This window comes from Suillus clintonianus, assembly GCF_016758775.1.
Source record: "Suillus clintonianus strain FC179 chromosome Unknown DEU56scaffold_20, whole genome shotgun sequence".
Lineage (NCBI taxonomy): Eukaryota > Fungi > Basidiomycota > Agaricomycetes > Boletales > Suillaceae > Suillus > Suillus clintonianus.
In genome coordinates, this window is record NW_024539244.1 from 36278 (window position 1) to 51317 (window position 15040).

Here is a 15040-nt window from a genome sequence, read left to right on the forward strand (position 1 = left end):
TGTTCACCAGTTCTCTTATGGCCAGGTCCAAACATTCACTGCAGAAACGACTTTTTAACCAGAGGTAAAACTAACCCTTTGTATGGGTATAATCCGAGCTAATACCAACCCAAGCTGTAAAGTAGACTAAAACCTGACTTGCGAAGTTTCCGAGACTCCGAGATGTTGGTGAAATATACATCTGAATCTAAGCAGACGTCTGTTACATTCAACATCCATAAACCGGGTCGGGAACGGCGCTTGTTCCAGACCGCGATTTTCTTCTCTTTATACCTTGTATATCTACTACAACCTATTTCGGAAAAGTGTTTATGTTCGAATTCTGACCCTCGACGTGTTCAGGTGAGCTTCTAACTGCTTTTTTTCACCAAGTCCCCGACAAGTTACCATGAACCAAAGCCAAGTAGGGGACGAGCGGGATTCAGCGGGGAAAGGATTTTAGAAGCTAGTCCTCATGATGTCTACCTAGAGTATAATCAGACCATTCCGACATAAAACAGATGCTGAGGATCCTAGAATTCGGATTTGATTCCGCATCAGATTAGGCACCCAGGCACCCTTGGAAACTCGTAAATGAGGATTCGTGTTATGCCCTGGAATGAGCGTCTGTTGCGATCTAATTATAATTCTGAGGTGACATATAGGTTCGAGTTATTAATATCTAACTCCACTCGGTCTGAGCGCTATTTTGTCGTTTCCACAGTGATTGTTATGATTTTGCGGCCCTGCAGGACTCTTTGATAATACGTTGTAGAGTATCGTAATATGCTGTATAGACATGACATATGGCTCGACAACCCGCTTTAATAGATGGTGCGATATACACAATCAAGTGCGTGACCCAACATCGCCCTCGGAGTGTGTTATGGTCACCGGGCCAGTATGAATATGCACAATTTATGTCGACGTCAATATTTGGTGCACAAACTTCGTGGCGTAGTTCGTCGTCGATGCGAAGGTAAAGTCGAATAGATAAGAAACCAACACACCCCGTCGACATCGTACAAATAAGGTAAGTCATATTGCATCTTTTAGGGTTAGCTCCGGTAAGGTCCAGGTTTTAATTTTGATGGGTTACGGCCGTGTCCGATTGGCTGGAGATGCGCTCTTAGATAGTAAATTGGCGCTGATAACATCACAAGACAAACTCTAACTCCTCGCGTACGCTGTACGACGTCACACACTCGGATAAATCAAAGTCTAGACAAACTCTAACCGCTCGCGTACGACACACTCGGGTAAATCAAAGTCTAGACAAACTCCAACTCAGTGCCCGCGTACGACGTCAAGCGACACTAAAAACATTACACACTCGGGTAAATCCGAGAAAGCCCGCTCGACGAGCATTTTCAAGATTTAGATGCCGGGCCTTGCTTGTTCATCACCATCATGATCAAAGTCGTCAACATCACAGGCCTAGTAATAGAGCTGCGCCTGCCCCCAGATTGGTTTCCTTGTCCGCACTGGGACCGCCGTCAGCCCTGTCTTGACTGACGTGTGCTCTCTACGTTATTCCATGCTGACATCCATCCATGTGGTGGTGCCATATTACTCCAAAAACCTGTCAGTTGAATTGATTTATGCCCTAACCTCTGCCGAATCGAGTTGCCCACATGATTGCAAGAGACGGGTGTTGCTTGCCGTCCGCCTTTATACTATTTTCTCCCGCGCTGTTTCAACGTTTTAACTTTCCAGGACTTGGTGGCCCTTAGCCAGGGTTGCGAATCATCATCACGGCACGAACCCAAGGCGACTAATTTCCTCTTAAGGCTGCCTAATATTCACCCAGACTATCACTTTCAAGCTTGAATGGGCTCCATTTGCACCGTATGACACCTTCACTCGTCACTAGACTGATGATTAGCTCGTCCAGGTCCAAGTAGTTTGCAACAATTTCAATTCAGACGCACATTTCGGCTTCTATGAATAAGCACCTCTGACGATAAACGCCAGTGCCGCTGAAACACTCCCGCAGTCAACCCGCAGTCGACAGTTCTTTGACAACAGAAGCCGGCAAACTGCGACGCTAGTCTTGCCGCTGCCACAGATATGGCTATAAATCTCCCAATAGATCCTATGTCGAATCCAACAAAACAATGAACGCATCTACCATCTCTACACTAGCTATACCCTCACCACTGAGTCTCTGGACGACCGCACGGTCGTTTGGCGCACTCAATCTCGTTGGGTCATTTGCTGCACTGTGGGCTTTCGTCAAAGTCCTAGGGGTGCTTCGCTGGCGATTCAAGACGACTCAACTCCGGGGTCCGCCTAGTACCAGCTTGGTATACGGCGTTTCGCGTGACCTCAGCACATCTCCTGATAGCGGTACAATGTATGAACATTGGGCGGAGGAATATGGGGTAGCGTATATGATTCCGAGCGTCCTCGGACAAACTAAAATCATACTGTGTGACCCGAGAGCTATAGCACATTTTTTTGCCCGAGAGACATGGACCTATGTGAAAACGCCCCTTGCGTTGGCACTTACAGAGGTATCGGTGTGTTAAAGTCTTCTTCTTACTTGATCTATCTGATACATCTTGTCAGATCGGCAAAGGGCTACTATGGTCTGACGGTGAAATGCACAAAAGGTACTGATCAGTTCTTGTCCTCGCGCCAGAGACTGATCGAGTACTTGCGAACCAGGCAGCGGAAGGCCCTTACGCCAGCTTTCAGCAATGCAGCCATTCGGAAACTCACATCAGTGTTCTATGACTCAGCATACAAGGTACGGATTCACAATGTGAGACATGCATCACTGAGCTTGATACTTTACAGGCCAAAGGTGCATGGGACACCATTATAGAATCGAGCAAAGACGGCAATGCTGTCATTGAAGTTCAAAACTGGTGCGTAGCTTTTTTGGCTTGACAAAGTAGAATTCCTAATCGAAACAACTACAAGGATGAATCATGTATCGTACGCGATGATTTTCTTTTGCCATTGAAATCCCGAAAATGACGCAATATCAGTCTGGATATCATTGGCATCGCTGGTTTCTCACATGATTTTGGCTCGCTCGATGGAAAGCACACTAGCGTGACCGAGGCGTTTGATACTTTCGGAAACAACCCACAGGCCTCAGCAGTTAACCAAGTTTTTATCCTGCTCGCATCAGTGTTTCCTATCATTACCAAGATCCCCACTAAGCGGACGGAGCTGTTCTTGACACTCAGTAAAACCATAGGAGAAATATCGAACGAGTTGTTGATTCGCAGTCGCCGGGAAAAGGATATGATCATGAGTGAGAAAGACGAGGAGAAGTCCATCATTGGATTGTTGCGTACGCACTTCTCACGATTCGTCGTATTCCCTTTATTGACGCAACGATCAGTCAAATCTGAAAGTGATGATGCCGAGCTTCATATGTCCCAAGAGGAAGTAATGGCTCAGGTCCGTGGACAGTATCACAGCCATGATTTGCAAGCTGACGTCCCGCAGATGAAGGTCTTGCTTCTCGCGGGTTATGAGACGACATCCAGTGAGTTGATTTCTCTTACGGTGTTATCACATCGGCTGATTTTTCCTTGGCAGTCAGTCTTACAGTAAGTCGACAGTCTCATAACGTCTGTGCCGCTATTTATGTGATCATCAGTGGTCGCTGATTTACCTATCACAACACCCCCGACGTCCAAACGAGACTCAGAGACGAATTGCTCGCGTTTGGTGCTGATCCGACATATGACCAATTGAAGGCCAATCTCCCATACTTGGACGCAGTTGTCCATGAAATTCTACGACTCCATCCTGCGGTACCCGAGTATGCTCGTCTTGTGAGTGCGTCTGTCTTCACGCGAATAGACACACTGACATTAGATATACAGGCAGCTGAAGACGACGTTATTCCCTTGAGCGAACCTGTGCGCACCGCGTCCGGGAAAATGACGGACAGTCTATCTATAGCGAAGGGGACACTTTTTACGATATCAGTTGCATCGATCAATCGCTCTTTGGCCATCTGGGGACCTGACGCAAAGGAATTCAAGCCTGAACGTTGGCTGGCTGAAGAGGGCATCGGCGGGAAGGCCAAGGACGTCCAAGGTCACAGGCATCTGCTGACATTTGTTGACGGCCCAAGGACGTGTCTTGGAAAAGATTTTGCAGTTGCGGAATTAAAGGTGATTGCTACGAATCAGCTGGTGTCGACGTTACTCATTGCGATTCAGGCGGTTTTGTTGGTTCTGGTGAAGAGCTTCGTGTTTGAGATGCGGGATGGACCGGATACGAAGGTTGAGCTTGGGAGGGGGATTTTACCTCGTCCGCGGGTTGTCGGAGAGAATGGTATTGGAGTACCTTTGAAAGTTCGTCTGTATGAATGATTGACTACGCTGCACTAGCAGGTTCGTATATTGCTATGTTTTCCTCAAAAATACGCCGCCGGGACGCCTATATGGCACGTTGTATTCAGATTAGATGTGGTGCGCATGCTTGGTATTGTAATAGTTCTGTCATGTCAGACTGTATGGCTGGTAATGTAATTATATATGCTGAATAAATCAATTGAGTCTCCCGCGGGAAGTGGCGCGTAAGAATGAAGAATTTGTACCATTAGTTCTTGTAGGTATTACTTAGGTACGAGCGAGCAAGATCATTGAGATCTTGAGACAGCACGGTGCAATGATGGTGATTTCTACGCGTGTGGGGTCAGAGATAAACTTGTCAGCAATTCATCGATCGTCTGACGAAGAAAACCGACTGTTTTACATGGCACTAAGGCCTGGCGTTCTCGAATGTACTCCCAGATAACATGCGGCACCGACATCCAAGAGCTTGGCCCTGGCAGGGTAGACAGACCATAAGGGCATTCACGCGCTTTGAGATGCGAATTGGGGGCACTAGGGGCCCCCTAGACTAGATAGTACTGTCCTCCTTAGAGTACATCTCTCCATAGGACATAAATTGGAATTAAAAATAAATAAAAAGACAGACCATAGATGAATGAATGAATTCGTTCTCAATCTAAAAGTGTTGTGTGCGCACATATACTGACGGAATGCATATAAGCCTTGCCAATCTCCAGCAAGCTCTGTGGAGTCAGGCACTTGGGCCCAAAATGGTGATCGTCTTGCCTTGTACAGCGACCGCTGCAAATTGACCATTCAGTATGCTGATGGGCTCACGACATAATGATGACGCTAACAGCTGACGGACTGGTCAGGTTCAAGCACTCGATGGAGCCCTGGTACAAACCCGAATTCGTTCCCCCGAGTATAAGCATACTACCCGGGGCAGAATTGGTTGAGATGGCGTTCGAGGTTGGAAGAGAACAAGGGTTCTGAAAGATCGTTGCCGTTATACAGGGATTGTAAGAAAGGGGTAGTCTGGAGAGCAGAAATCGAGGCAAACCCGAGACCCATGATACCTAAGAGCCCATCGTCAATCAAACCAGAGGTAATGTCACTCACAGCGACTATCATCAAAATAAGGTTAGGTCTGAACCAGACTAAGTCGCCCTGATCAACATACGTAGTTCCTGAGACATTTCGAAAGACCCGAAGGTGACGCTATCTTGAGCGACAGTGCCTCGCGCAGATCCTGAGCCATAATCCATCTCCAGGAGGGAGGAGGTAGCCTTGTATATCGATGATTGTGAGGGGTTACAGTCGGGTACATTCGATCCGCAAGAGGTGCATGAGGTTGTTGCAACTCAAAGAGCCAGTATCGAGCACAAGATTGAAGTTCTGCAGTCTCTACAGAACGAATAAGATTATTGCCATGTTTCGAACTTGAACTTATGGAGTTCCAATGCTCACAACACCTGAGTAACTGGAATCGTTTCCCTAATACAACAATGGTCAATTGCGTGAATTATATGAAGGCTCGAGCTGCGAACCTCGTCCGTGATGGGAATTGCAGCAGTAATTATATGGTTTTCATCAAGTAAAATTTTGAAAGCTCGTCCGGGACGTTCAGGATGTTCAGCCGGCATGGACAGACGGACGACCCGACCTTTCGCGGATTCTGACTTCTACGACACTGCACGACTCGGGAGTCTTCAAAGTTCTGACCCCATGGCTGGTGCTCGCTTCGAGGTAGAATTAAAATCAAGAACTCCAGACACTGAAGCGAACAGCCACTGTTCACACAAGTCGACGGAGATAGCTCTGAACGAGATATCAATAATAGTTGAAGTTTGAAAACAGGTGGTGGAAAGTGGTGCAGCAGATCGTCATCAGCGTAGCTCCAACGCAGCTCGAAGGACTCGGGATTGCATATACGAGGTAGGAGACGGGTAAGGAGACGGAAGTTCTCCATAGATATCTTTTGAGCTTTTTCGAGTATGGGTAGTCAGGAAGAGACGCGTCGCTGGCGAAGTTCAGGGATGTGGGGTCTCCTTCGAGGTACCTAAGTTCCGGGGAGCATGCAACAATCTCTTCGGCGAGTTTTGCATAAGCAGGTACACCCGGGTCGCTGAGCCATAACTGAACACGACACATGAAATGGAGGCGGTGGGCAGGGTGATATCCACTGAAGCTCTCGCACACGGTAGGTGAGGCGAGTCGCACAATGGATTATCCCTGTACATACTCATTCTTGCAGCCTCGGACCAACCTTTTGATACGAGACTGCAGCTGAGCAGGACATTCACCATCTCCCTCCAAGGATCAATATGGGTCTCGCCTTACTTCCGCCGTGGTTGTAAGATAAGACCCAGGATTTCAGCTGGTAATACTGGTAAAGGTGAGATGGCATAATGCTGACCGAATGATTTATCGCGACTCTCTCCGATCACCTGAGCTTGTCCTCCGGGTCTTGTGGTCTCGGAGTGCTCATTCAAAAGCGATTCAGAGACAGTGGATGTTTTGCAAATCCACCGTGTTGCCGTCGATGATGATAAATGGAAAGATCAATAATAGACTGAAGTTCGGAAGCCATGTACGTAAGAACATGCAATTGCTTGTTCATCACCGTCATCATAATCAAATGTCTAGCTCGGAATCATCGGGATTCGGGTGTATGTCTAAAAACCTTTGACAAGTGCATAGTGCCCCAGTCATCCAAGTCGTCAACATCACACGCTAGAGCTGCGCCTGCCCCCAGATTGGTTCTCTTGCCCGCACTGGGACCGCCGTCAGCCCTGTCTTGACTGACACGGTGTGCTCTCTACATTATTCCATGGTGACATCCATCCATCCATGGGTGCCATATTACTCCAAAAACCTATCAGTTGAATGGATTTATGCCTCAACCTCTGCCGAATCGAGTTGCCCACGGGATTGTAAGTGACGGGTGTTGCTTGCCGTCTGCCTTTAATATCATTTTCTCCCGCGCTGTTCCAACTTTCCAGGACTTAGCCAGGGCCCAGGGTTGCGAATCACCACGGCGCGAACTTAAGGTGACTTATCTCCTTGTAAGGCTGCCTAATATTCAGCCAGACTATCACCTTCAAGCTTGAATGGGCTCCCGCTTAATATTTGCACCGTATGACACCTTCTTCACTCGTGTAGACTGATTAGTTCGTCCAGGTCCAAGTAGTTGGCAACAATTTCAATTCAGACACACGTTTCGGCTTCTATGAATAAGCACTGCTGACGATAAACACCGGTGCCGGGGAATCACTCCCGCAGTCAACAGTACAGAAGCCGGTGAACTGCGTGGTTCTTGCCGCTGCCACAGACAATGCCTATAAATCTCCTAATTGATCCCATGTCGAATCCAACACAACAATGAACGTATCTACCATCACTATACCAGCTTTACCTTCTCCACTAAGTCTCTGGACAACCGTACGTTCGGTTGGCGCACTCAACCTCGCTGGTTCATTTGCTGCGCTGTGGGCTCTTGTCAAAGTCCTAGGGGTGGTTCGCTGGCGATTCAAGACGACTCAACTCCGGGGTCCGCCTCGTACCAGCTTGGTATACGGCGTTTCGCACGACCTCGGCTCATCTCATGATGCCGGTACAATGTATGAACATTGGGCGGAGGAATATGGGGTAGCGTATATGATTCCGAGCGTCCTCGGACAAACTAGAATCATACTGTCCGACCCGAGAGCTATAGCACATTTTTTGCCCGAGAGACATGGACCTATGTGAAAACGCCCCTTGCGTTGGCACTCACAGAGGCATCAGTATGTTAAAGTCCTCTTCTTACTTGATCTATCTGATACATCTTGTCAGATCGGCAAAGGGCTACTATGGTCTGAGGGTGAAACCCACAGAAGGTGCTGTTCAGTTCTTGTCCTCGCACCAGAGACTGATCGACTATCTGCGAAACAGGCAGCGGAAGGCCCTTACGCCAGCTTTCAGCAATGCAGCCATTCGGAAACTCACATCAGTGTTTTATGACTCTGCATACAAGGTACGGATTCACAATGTGAGACATGCATCACTGAGCTTGATGCTTTACAGGTCAAAGGTAAATGGGACACCATTATAGAATCGAGCAAAGACGGGAATGCTATCATTGAAGTTCAAAACTGGTACGTAGCTTTTTTGGCATGAAAATTTCGCACTCCTCATTGAAACGACTTCAAGGATGAATCACGTCGCGTGAGTGATATACTTTCGCCCTTCAAGCATCGAAAATGACACAACACCAGTTTGGATACGATTGGCATCGCTGGTTTCTCCCATGATTTTGGCTCGCTCGATGGAAAGCGCGCTAGCGTGACCGAGGCGTTTGATACTTTCGGAAACAACTCACAGGCCTCAGCACTTAACCAAGCTTTTATCCTGCTCGCATCAGTGTTTCTTATCATTACCAAGATCCCCACTAAGCGGACGATGCCGTTCAAGAAACTTAGTACAACCATGGAAGAAATATCGAACGAGTTGTTGGTTCGCAGTCGCCGGGAAAAGGATGCGAATATGAGTGAGAGAGACGAGGAGAAGTCCATCATTGGATTGTTGCGTACGCACTTCTCATGATTCGTCGTATTCCCTTTATTGACGCAACGATCAGTCAAATCTGAAAGCCAGGATGCCGAGCTCCATATGTCCGAAGAGGAAGTAGTGGCTCAGGTCCGTGGAGAGTATCACAGCCATGATTTGCTAGCTAACGTCCTGCAGATGAAGGTCTTGCTTCTCGCGGGTTATGAGACGACATCCAGTGAGTTGATTTCTCTTATGGTGTTATCACATCAGCTAATTCTTCCTTCGCAGTCAGTCTTACGGTATGTCTACTGTCTCATAACGTCTGTGCCGCTATTTATGTGATCATCAGTGGGCGCTGATCCACCTATCACAACACCCCGACATCCAAACGAGACTCAGAGAAGAACTGCTTGCGTTTGGTGCTGATCCGACATATGACCAATTAAAGGCCAATCTCCCATACTTGGATGCAGTTGTCCATGAAATTCTACGACTCCATCCTGCGGTACCCGAGTTTATCCGTCTTGTGAGTGCGCCTGTCTTCATGCGAATAGACACACTGACAATAGATATACAGGCAGCTGCAGACGACGTTATTCCATTGAGCGAACCTGTGCGCACCGCGTCCGGGAAAATGACGGACAGTATATCTATAGCGAAGGGGACAATTTTTACGATATCAGCCACGGCGATCAATCGCTCTGTGGCAGTCTGGGGACCTGACGCAAAAGAATTCAAGCCTGAACGTTGGCTGGCTGAAGAGGGCATCAGCGGGAAGGCCAAGGACGTCCAAGGTCACAGGCATCTGCTGACATTTATCGACGGCCCAAGGACGTGTCTTGGAAAAGATTTTGCAGTTGCGGAATTCAAGGTGATTGCTACGAATCAAGCTGGTGTGGACGTTACTCACTGCGATATAGACGGTTTTGTTGATTCTGGTGAAGAATTTCGTGTTTGAAATGCGGGATGGACCGGATACGAAGGTCGAGGTTGGGAGGGGGATTTTACCTCGTCCGCGGGTTGTTGGAGAGGATGGTGTTGGAGTACCGCTGAAAGTTCGTCGGTATGAGTGATTGACTACGCAGGTTCGAATATTGCTATGTTTTCCTCACTTATTCGCCGCCGGGACTCTTAGATGGTACATTGTATTCAGATCAGATGTGGTGCGCATGCTTGGTATCGTAATAGTTCTGTCATGTCAGACTGTATGCCATGAAGGGCTGGTAATGTAATTAATGCTGAATAAATCAATCGAGTCACCCGCGGGAAGTGGTAGAAGTTCGTAGAACGAAAGCAATGACTTGAATCATTGGTTCCCTCTCATTCCTGATAGGATAGAAGGTTAGATCTACGTGTGTTTACTTGTGAGCTAGTAGCTATAGACACCCCGCGCTTCACTAAGAAGTGACTTTGCATGCATATAGATACACTTTCACAATGCGGGGCAAGCATGAGAAGTTAGGATTGTCCATGAGGCATGATGGCTGTTCAGGATCATATATCTGCAAATCGTATGGTAGTCTGTTCATGCACGCGACTGTGGTGTTACATTCAGTAAAGAAACGACGTATCCGAATCGTACTAAGAAAGACAAGGAGGAGGGGAATATCAAACATCAATTTGCCAAGGTATTATGTAGGACAAATCTCGTTCAACTGGATACCACGAGCAGCACAAGTCTGCGTCAGCTCATCTTGCCACTGCCGCGAGGCACGCTCGAGCACGCCCCAGGACTCCAGACTGGAGAACGGCCCTAAATGCAAGTCCAGTGACTGTAGGGAGGGCTGCCAACCCGACTGCAACAGGGTCCGGAGTTCACGTACACGCGCGACATAGGGTGAGAACGCGAATGTCTCCAATGATGATTGTAAATTGAGCAAATGTTCTGTTTTGAAATCCCATCCGTCAATGCGAAGCCTTCGCAGTCCTGCCAACCCAGATATGACTTTGATAGATTCTGGGTCGCTCTTCGTTTCGTAATGAAACATACTCTTGATGTGAAGCTCCCTCACAGAACCTCCCATGACTTCAATCAAGTGTTGCAGGTTCGAGCCTACTTCCTCCACCTTCAAGGACTCAACACTTTCGGAAGAGGATGCGAATAGCCATTTGCACAGGCCAGGAGATAATTTTGTCCGAGATATCGATAATTTCGAAAGCTTGAAGCTAGGCGGCTCAAAGCAATCGTTCAGCATATCGCTATCACCGCAGCTCTGAAGCATCTCGAAGGACTTGAGATTGCATAGATGAGGTAGGAGAGGGGCAAGGAATTTGAGGTTCTGCTCAGATACTTTGAGGTACGTCAAAAATGGGTACCTAGGATAGGACATGGTGCTGGTGAAGTCCAGGAGACCACAATCTCCTGTCAGGAAAAGAAGTTTCGGGCAGCAGACGACAATCTCTCCAGCGAGTGTCGCGAATTTCCTGATATCCTTTATGAGAGCGAAATCCGGAAACGAAGGCCTGAAATGGAGGGCAAAAGCAGGGCAATGGCCACCGAAGCTCTCGCTGCGCACGGTGCGCAGAAGTAGGTAAAGGGATTCGAGCTGAGACAGTCGAATAGATTTATACAGCATTTCCCTTGCAGGCCCGCACCAGGCTTTTGATACAAGACAGCAGCTGAGCAGGACATGTATGAAATCCCTCAACAAGTGGGTAGTCCATAATTTGACCGACGAGGGTAAAATCCTAGACAGGATCAGAGACAGGATCTCGGCTGGTAGACGAGGTGAAGGTGAAATTATGGGATCCTGACTGGTTTCGACGAGTGAGAATTTATCGCTCATCTCGATCATGGCACCTTTCGTATGTTGCTGCATTGTTACACACAAGAAGGAACGACTGTCTTCCTTGTATATGGTCTGGATAGGGAAGACTTTGAACCTTGAGAAACGAAAGATCTAATAAAATAAAATAAAATAGATAATAAGTTAGCTTGAAAAATTATTTGTAATGATAACCTCACTTTCATATGGCAGGACCACCGCGCTTGTACTCGGTCAGATGCTGTTCAAATTTAATAGTCACTGGGGAAACGACAAAATAACCCGATAGGGTTGACGTAGAATTAGTGACAATAAATAGACTATAACCAGAGAATGGCAAATGTGCGAATCCCCTCCGGTTAAAGTGGAGAATGGTGACCGTTTGAGAGCAAATCCCGAGGGGGGTTAGGCAATGTGGGCTTGTGCTGGATAGCTGCCCCCACATCTAACCCGACATTAAATCACATCTGAAATGTTAGGTCTGCTGTCTGCTTTGCATCTGGTTATTAGGGCAAGCGAGGCTGGTTTGCTTCTGAATGATAGATAAAAAGAAGTCTGATTAATGTAGGGTTACAGTCGTGTCTTCTATGGTACTTCCTAGGGATCTGCGCTCCCCATCGCAGGCCACCCCAGGTAATGAATCCCTTCCCTCCTTCCCCTCCTTCTAGCGCCCAATGTTTGCTAATAATCAACATAGCTCTCAGCGTCGCCCTAGTGGTGCAGTCATGATTCCAGGTGAAAACACTAGTACTGGGGGCTATGATCAGGATAGCGGTCAACAGCAAATCACAGAAGCTTACCGCAGACCAGCACCTCGTCCATCGCCACTATTCCCTGGTAACCACATGCTGCCGCAGGTCGACGAGTTTTTTTCGGGCGGTTTACAACAGGATTTAGGCCAACAAACACCAGCGCTGCTGATGAGGGGCCCTCAACACGAAACACCGTACCATGGCCATAACTCACACACCCCATTCACAGGCAGCGAGCCATCATCACGGTCACAATCACAGGCTCCGAGTGGTTCTCGTGAGGGGGGCTACCAGCAAATCTACTCATTCCATCAGCCTCAACAAGGAGCACCATTGCGAATGGATCCTTACCAGCACGTTCCAAATACACTTGAAGATCAAGTTCGGGATCTCAATGCGACCGTTGCACACCTCGTCTCTGAAGTCGCCAGACTGACAGAGTCGAATGAACACTTGTTGAACATAAGTCAACAAATCTGCCTCGATAATGCACAGATGTCAGTCGCCCACGAGAAGCTGACCAGTACACATGAAGCTCTCACCTCGCATGTTGACGAACATGATGATGCTCTCAAGAGCTTGGCTGAGAAGCCGGCACAAAAGAAGGCGGCCAGTAAGCATGTTTCGAATGAACACCCTGCATTAAAAGTAAGCATTCAGAGACAACCACATGTAAAAGAAACTCACTAGTCGTTGTGAAGCGTTTGATACAGCCGATGTTTGCTGACCTTTGCGGCATTGAGTCGTCCTTGGGGAGGAATAAACGAGCAGATGCGTTAACACGTGTAAAGCCATTAGAGAGCGGTGAAGCTTACAAGACTGGGGAAGATGATGAAGCGAAGACTTGGCACCCAAACTGGATTGGCCACGTTGACGATGAAGTAAACACTAAGTTCATAAAGGAAGTCATAGAGCGGGTCTACAACAATGAGAGGGTAAGAGAAAGTCCTCAGAGTTGGTAGTACTCACATAATCATATTTTGTAGATCCGCCGTGAAAATCCTGCGTTAAAGAATGACATTCCTGACGACGACTTCGATAAGGAAACCATCACGCTATGCACCAAAGACTACTTCCGCAATGTACACAAACAGGCCGTGACTCGTACTGATCTGTCAAAGATTGAAAAGGCTAATCGCAAGAAGACTAGCGGGCGTCAGAGGGGACAGCGTGTCACAGTAAGTATTGTGCATTCTAATGCTATAATCAGTTGACCCACCATATAAAACAGGTCACTAGGAACCGTCGTGAAGCCACAGTGGCCTTTGAGAAAGAGACAGGAAACTTGGGTGCGGTCGCAATGATCGACACTAATTACGCGTCAGATATCTTGACCAGCGGAGACCTGAGTGAGGATAGTAAGAATAGGAGGACGATGTCGGGAGCAGGGAATGCTGCGAAAATGGCTGTGGGATTGCAATGGCATTCTCCAGACGTAAGCATCATATTGTCGGAACTGCGAACATAATTGTACTCACTCGATATTAATCACTGGCAGTACGTCGCATTTTTGCGATTCCTCACCCTCCGACATATGAAGAAGTATGACGCTGACGAGCATGAACCAGCTGTCAATGCCAGTACCTCGCGTCCAACGAAGCGCCGCAAAACCACGGAAGGGAGTACCAGGACAAAAGTCTATGTGAAGAAGATCTTTGATATCAGCCCCAGCCAGATGGATGAGGACGCACCACTGTCTGCAAAAAATAACCTGCCATTCAAGAATATGGTTGCGAAGCACTGGAGGAAAAATCATCCAGAGATGAAGACACTTGACGGAGTTCCATGGTTAGAGGGATTCTGGACTGCCCTCCAAGACGACGACGTGATTAAGGAGGACTATACATATTTGCAAGAGCTTGAGGAGTGGCACCTGAGACAGGACAATGGGGGAGACGAAAGCGGGGGAGACGAGAGCAGGGGAGATGAAAGCAGGGGCGACGAAAACTGAGGAGGATGCGGGTGTAACGCGCTGTTAGCATAACGATCACTAGATTAATATTAATTCTCGTCAACGTCCCATGAGTTCAACAATAAAAATTTACCTTAGCGAGATCAATAGTTGCCCAAGCCTTCGTTCTCTCGTGACCAATTGAAACAACTGTCATTCCCAGCTGACTGATAATCCAGTCAGGGTCAATGAGGTGTGGGAGTTGTGTATCGTTGTTGCAATACTCTCTGAGTCTCCACAGCTGGACATTGACAAATGCGCTACATAGAAATCATCAATAACATCCTCGTTGTTACGATAACATACTTCGGACCGGCCCCCCTATCTTTTCTCCTATCATGTACTACCATATGACGCCTTATCACCTTCTTGTACAGCATCCTTGATCGCCGTCTTATCTCGTATCTCTTATCTTGTACCCTGTACCCTTACCATTGCCTTGGTAGTCCTGCCCTGAACTGACCTTTACCTATAAGTAGTCGATCGTCTTGCCTTGTATTCTTTAACTTGAATCTACTCAGTATTCTGATAGACCTTCCTTGAGCAAGACAGCTCTCGTATACGATTTCACTCAAGACTCTTCGTCTTAGTGCCTTTACTTGATCGATACAATTAGTCTTGTCTTCGCTTGCCGACTTTCGTCACCAAGCTTTGACCCAAACAATAACGATAAACGAACCTCTGCATTATCTTCGTCTCACGTTGAGACTTAGTACAGAGCTCTTACCTGAGTCTACGCTTTCAGCGTAACAC

The 15040-nt window shown here is 47.6% G+C and overlaps 5 protein-coding genes across 5 annotated transcripts; 3 read left to right on the forward strand and 2 right to left on the reverse strand.

The window, feature by feature from the left end:
- Positions 1 to 2096: 2096 nt before the first annotated feature.
- On the forward strand, positions 2097 to 4322 carry DEU56DRAFT_910564 (cytochrome P450; the record flags this gene model as incomplete). The annotated part of the gene is made up of 12 exons (XM_041357185.1): positions 2097 to 2501; positions 2551 to 2594; positions 2650 to 2731; positions 2782 to 2852; positions 2908 to 2922; positions 2976 to 3286; positions 3338 to 3396; positions 3445 to 3484; positions 3538 to 3548; positions 3699 to 3776; positions 3828 to 4121; positions 4170 to 4322. The coding sequence occupies 12 exons, from the start codon at positions 2097 to 2099 to the stop codon at positions 4320 to 4322; spliced, it is 1563 nt and encodes a 520-aa protein (XP_041210601.1).
- Positions 4323 to 5193: 871 nt separating this feature from the next.
- On the reverse strand, positions 5194 to 5732 carry DEU56DRAFT_790738 (uncharacterized protein). The gene has a single exon (XM_041352623.1). It carries the CDS (start codon positions 5418 to 5420, stop codon positions 5223 to 5225), a length of 198 nt encoding a protein of 65 aa, XP_041210602.1. The 5' UTR covers positions 5421 to 5732; the 3' UTR covers positions 5194 to 5222.
- A 1938-nt stretch (positions 5733 to 7670) lies between these two features.
- On the forward strand, positions 7671 to 10082 carry DEU56DRAFT_937863 (cytochrome P450; the record flags this gene model as incomplete). Its single annotated transcript, XM_041358835.1, has 13 exons — positions 7671 to 7942; positions 8005 to 8074; positions 8124 to 8167; positions 8223 to 8304; positions 8355 to 8425; positions 8481 to 8495; positions 8546 to 8856; positions 8908 to 8966; positions 9015 to 9054; positions 9108 to 9118; positions 9169 to 9345; positions 9397 to 9690; positions 9740 to 10082. The coding sequence occupies 13 exons, from the start codon at positions 7671 to 7673 to the stop codon at positions 9890 to 9892; spliced, it is 1599 nt and encodes a 532-aa protein (XP_041210603.1). The 3' UTR covers positions 9893 to 10082.
- Positions 10083 to 10328: 246 nt separating this feature from the next.
- DEU56DRAFT_790755 (uncharacterized protein) lies at positions 10329 to 11706 on the reverse strand. Its single transcript, XM_041352624.1, has one exon. It carries the CDS (start codon positions 11636 to 11638, stop codon positions 10451 to 10453), a length of 1188 nt encoding a protein of 395 aa, XP_041210604.1. The 5' UTR covers positions 11639 to 11706; the 3' UTR covers positions 10329 to 10450.
- A 552-nt stretch (positions 11707 to 12258) lies between these two features.
- Positions 12259 to 14287, forward strand: DEU56DRAFT_754283 (uncharacterized protein; the record flags this gene model as incomplete). Its single annotated transcript, XM_041349794.1, has 5 exons — positions 12259 to 12984; positions 13050 to 13271; positions 13323 to 13514; positions 13568 to 13771; positions 13835 to 14287. The coding sequence occupies 5 exons, from the start codon at positions 12259 to 12261 to the stop codon at positions 14285 to 14287; spliced, it is 1797 nt and encodes a 598-aa protein (XP_041210605.1).
- Between the last annotated feature and the right edge of the window lie 753 nt (positions 14288 to 15040).